The sequence below is a fragment of the Uloborus diversus genome, unplaced genomic scaffold, assembly GCF_026930045.1.
Source record: "Uloborus diversus isolate 005 unplaced genomic scaffold, Udiv.v.3.1 scaffold_357, whole genome shotgun sequence".
NCBI lineage: Eukaryota > Metazoa > Arthropoda > Arachnida > Araneae > Uloboridae > Uloborus > Uloborus diversus.
Genome location: NW_026558524.1, coordinates 144422 through 148871, shown reverse-complemented (window position 1 = coordinate 148871; position 4450 = coordinate 144422). Strand labels below are relative to the sequence as shown.

The window sequence follows — 4450 nt, the reverse complement described above, 5'->3', positions numbered from 1 at the left end:
CTGTTGATGCGTCTGTTGTTGAAACTGCAGCAGAGAATGTTATTAGTAACGAGATTTCAATTATTTAAGATGACACTTATTAGGATTATTGCTTGTGTCCCAAGGTGCCCCACCTACTGGGGTAGGTTGAGACGGTGTAATGACTTTTTAATGAAAATTTAATTAGAAGAAATAATGGAGTAAAATTAATTTTTATTGAAGCAAAATTTCTAAATTGCACGTTTAGCTAAGTTTGGTGCAAATTGGTTTGAAAGTAAAATTTCTAAAAATCTTTACCTAAAAAGTGTCCCAAGGTGCCCCACCTTCCCATAGTTAGATTTAGAGCAACACATTCTAAAAATGCGAAATTAATTTATAAAAAAAAATCAACTGATTTAAATCAACGTTCCCTGATTTAAAGCAGGTCCTTAGGTATGCCAAGGGGCAAATACATAACGGTCACAATGTTTTAGAGGAATATGTTTTTCTCAAGGCATTTTACAAATTAGCTTTATGAAGGATAAAAATTTTATTTGTTTTGAAAACTGAAAGCAGTTTGCTTTTTTTTTCATTAGAATAAAATAGTTTTCTATTTTTAGATTGAAGTTCAATCAAGGGAATGCATGTGAGCCTAAAGTAGTGCAGTTTTGTGAATCCAAACTTAAAGCTTAAAATGCAAATGAACGTCCAAGACAAATCAGTCTTGCGAATATTGGGAAAAGACATTTAATTACATTTCACATCTGAAAGTACATTTGAGCACTCATACTAAAGAGAAACCATTCTTATGAAATTTGAAAAATGTCATTTTCTGATCGTGGAAGTCTAAGGAAGCATTTGAGGACACATGCTAAAGAAAAGCGATTTTCTTGTGAATTATGTAAAATGTCATTTTCTCAGAGTGGAAATTTGAAAGTCCATTTGAGGACACACACAAAAGAAAAACCATATTCTTGTGAAATTTGTAAAAAGTCATTTTCGGAGAGTGGAAGTTTAAAGAAGCATTTGAGGACACACACTAAAGAAAAACCATATTCTTGTGAAATTTGTAAAAAGTCATTTTCGGAGAGTGGACATTTAAAAAGGCATTTGAGGACCCATACCAAAGAAAAACCATATTCTTGTGAAATTTGTAAAAAGTCATTTTCTTATCGTGGAAGTTTAAGGGTGCATTTGAGGATTCATACTGAAGAAAAGCCATATTCTTGTGAAAATTGTAAAAAGTCATTTTCTCGCAGTGGAAGTTTGAAAGAGCATTTGAGGACACATACAAAAGAAAAACCATATTCATGTGAAATTTGTAAAAAGTCATTTTCTCGGTGTGGAAGTTTGATGAAGCATTTGAGGACACACACAAAAGAAAAACCATATTCATGTGAAATTTGTAAAGAGTCATTTTCTCAGAGTGGAAATTTGACGAAGCATTTGAGGACACACACGAAAGAAAAACCATATTCTTGTGAAATTTGTCAAGAGTCATTTTCGGAGAGTGAAAATTTAAAAAGGCATTTGAGGACACATACTAAAGAAAAACCGTATTCATGTGAAATTTGTAAAAAGTCATTTTCTCAGAGTGGACATTTAAAAATCCATTTGAGGACACATACAAAAGATAAACCATACGCTTGTGAAATTTGTAAAAAGTCATTTTCTCAGAGTGAAAGTTTGATGAAGCATTTGAGGACACATACTAAAGAAAAACCATATTCATGTGAAATTTGTGGAAAGTCATTTTCTCAGAGTGGACATTTAAAAATCCATTTAAAGGGTCATTCAAGAGAAAAACCGCATTTTTGAGAAATTTAAAAAGGCATTTCCTCAGAATAGAAGAGCTTTCTGATGATGCACACAAAAGAAAATCGGTATTCGTGTGATGTTTGGATACTTCACATTTGAAATACCATTTTAGGACACATGCTAAACAAAAAACATATTCTTATAATTACTGTACAAATAATTTAAATTTCAGTTAATATTTAAAAATACCTTGGAAACTCATTGACAAAAAAAAAAAAAATTAGTTTAGGACATTTGTGAATGCTCACTAAAGAACCACATTTGTGTTTTTCTTTTTTTTTAAATATTTTATGAGAGCACATGTGGAAAAGGCATTTCAGAATAAGCACCAATGCAATAGTAGAGTGTTGTGAGTTTTTTTTTTTTTTACTGAAATCTGCTTTTGAGAATGCTTTCTTCAAAGAAGCCATTACTGTTGTGATAAAAGTAGCATTACTGTAAATTTAACTATGAAAGTCTGTCTGTGGATATATCATAAAGAAAGATTTTGTTCCAACTGATGATTGTTACACATTATTTACTTAGTATGCATATAAAATGGCAAATGATATCGGAGGAGATCCCGTCGGCCTTAAAGACCCTTTGCCTGTTTTCCCGAATTAAGTTCCGGCAACGCAAAAGAGCCAGTTTGAGAATTCCAGATCGGAGGTCCGGCAATGTATAGTTTGTGTTTCCATTTCGTGAAGTCCAAACTCGGTTCGTCCTACGGACAACACGTGACTAACCATTTTCTTTGCCGAGATTACCCTTCCATCAACCACCAGTGGGTGGAACAGTTGACACTTCTACTTTAACGGGAGAAAAACAAGATTTTGAACAACTTTTTGATGACAATTTGATTCACACCATCATGGAAGAGTCGAATAGATACGCGCGATAACGAATTGAAAATGAACATTTGAATTCAAAAATTGCATAAAAACTTGTTGCCTACAAAGAGGTAGCGAGTTGAAATGATAGAATTTCTTTCACACACTCCATGTTTTGATCAGGACAGAGCAATCTTGAAACACCATTCTCGAACAGTTTTCTGACCTGTGACAGATTAATGTTGATGATAAAACAAATATTAAAAACGTTTTTTTTTTTTTTTTTTGACGTTCTATTCTCAAATTTATTTCACAGGCATGCAAATATATAAATTTGCACAAAAGCTTTCAGCAACACTGTTGGTTCATTATAGCATGATCTCCTTTCTGTGATGCCTGCATGGAGGAAAAGGAAGGTTTACAATCGATGTAAAAAATGCTAAAAAATGACAAGTGGTGCAAAGTTGCTCCAACAATTGCGGAGTTTACTTTCAAAACAGATTATATCCACTTTAAAAAAAAAAAAAACTTTTTTTTTGAGCAATCATGATTGCTTATTGTTCTCACTTGACTGTTTTTGGCGTTCCTATCATTTTATTTTCCCCCCAGCACCCTCCGCAGCATCACCGTCGACCGGCTCATCACGATGCTGCACCTCTAGCAAATCATATCGTCAATATCCTACACACACACGCATACACACACACTCATGCCTGCACACAGACACAAACACACATACCTACATACCCCCTTCACACAAACAGACACGCCTACATACACACACACTAGTGATTGTGAAAAACATAAATTGAATCCAAGATGACAAAATTCAAATTAATTTATTGTTATTATTTTTTTATTTTCAGAATCTCTAATATGAGCCCTATCGACCCATGAATTTCTTTCTTCTCGAAGTGGTTCATATCCACTGTAAAAAAAAAGCGTAAACATTGGTTTTGCCACGTAAGTGGCGTATATCCATCCCCTTATTTCTCGCCAGGTCTTTCACATCAAAGAGGAACTTATTCCTTATTTGCAGGTATCCACTCATTCGCTTTCATATCAAAAGGGCACATATCCAAATTTGAATTTGCCACTTTTAGTTCAAAATTAGTTCACAAATAAAATAGAAGAGTGAGGTGCTGACTGAGAATTTCCAATCAAGCGTGATGCCCGTCCGTATTAAGAAATTGCAGCACTTTGCGCCTTGTGCAAGTCTGTTATAAGTTTGGCAAGCATGAAATGAAATTGTGATTACTAAATTAATATTAAATTAGTTTTATTACTATTGAATCGTGATTAATTAGTGATTAAACTGTGATTAATTAATGATTAAATTATGATTAATCAATAATTAAAATTATGATTAATTAGTGATTAAATTTATTAATTAATGATTACATTGTGATTAATTAATGATTAAATTGTGATTAATTAAAAAATTGTGATTAACTGTAATAAAAATTTTGATCTATATTAATACCTACAACTTTGTTATTTGAATCGGCTTGGGTGGTTTCATTGTTTATATTTAATTGAATCGAAAGTCTTTTTTTTTGAAATGTTCAATGAAAAGAATTAAGTATTAGGGAATAAAGTAGAGTAAAAACAATTGTATGTTAAAAATTTTGAACATTTAGTTTCAGTTTTAAAGTTTATTTCTGTAGAAAATGCGTGTTTTTTTTTTGTTTTTTTTTTTGCAAAAGGGATGATATTCACTGCATTAAACCAAAAGGAAATATATCCAAAATAGAATTGGCAATTTAGTTCTGATAAAATTGAGGAAAAATTCCTAGATTTATGTCAATAGTCACTTGTCCTACTAAAACATTGTGAAAAATTCGAAATTCCAACAGTTAAGGTGT

At 32.2% G+C, this 4450-nt stretch overlaps 1 protein-coding gene across 1 annotated transcript; it reads left to right on the top strand.

The window, feature by feature from the left end:
- Positions 1-1369: 1369 nt before the first annotated feature.
- LOC129233359 (zinc finger protein 22-like) lies at positions 1370-1776 on the top strand (the record flags this gene model as incomplete). Its single annotated transcript, XM_054867398.1, has 2 exons — positions 1370-1484; positions 1578-1776. Coding segments are annotated over 2 exons (314 nt in total), but the record flags the coding sequence as incomplete, so codon positions are not given.
- Positions 1777-4450: the final 2674 nt, after the last annotated feature.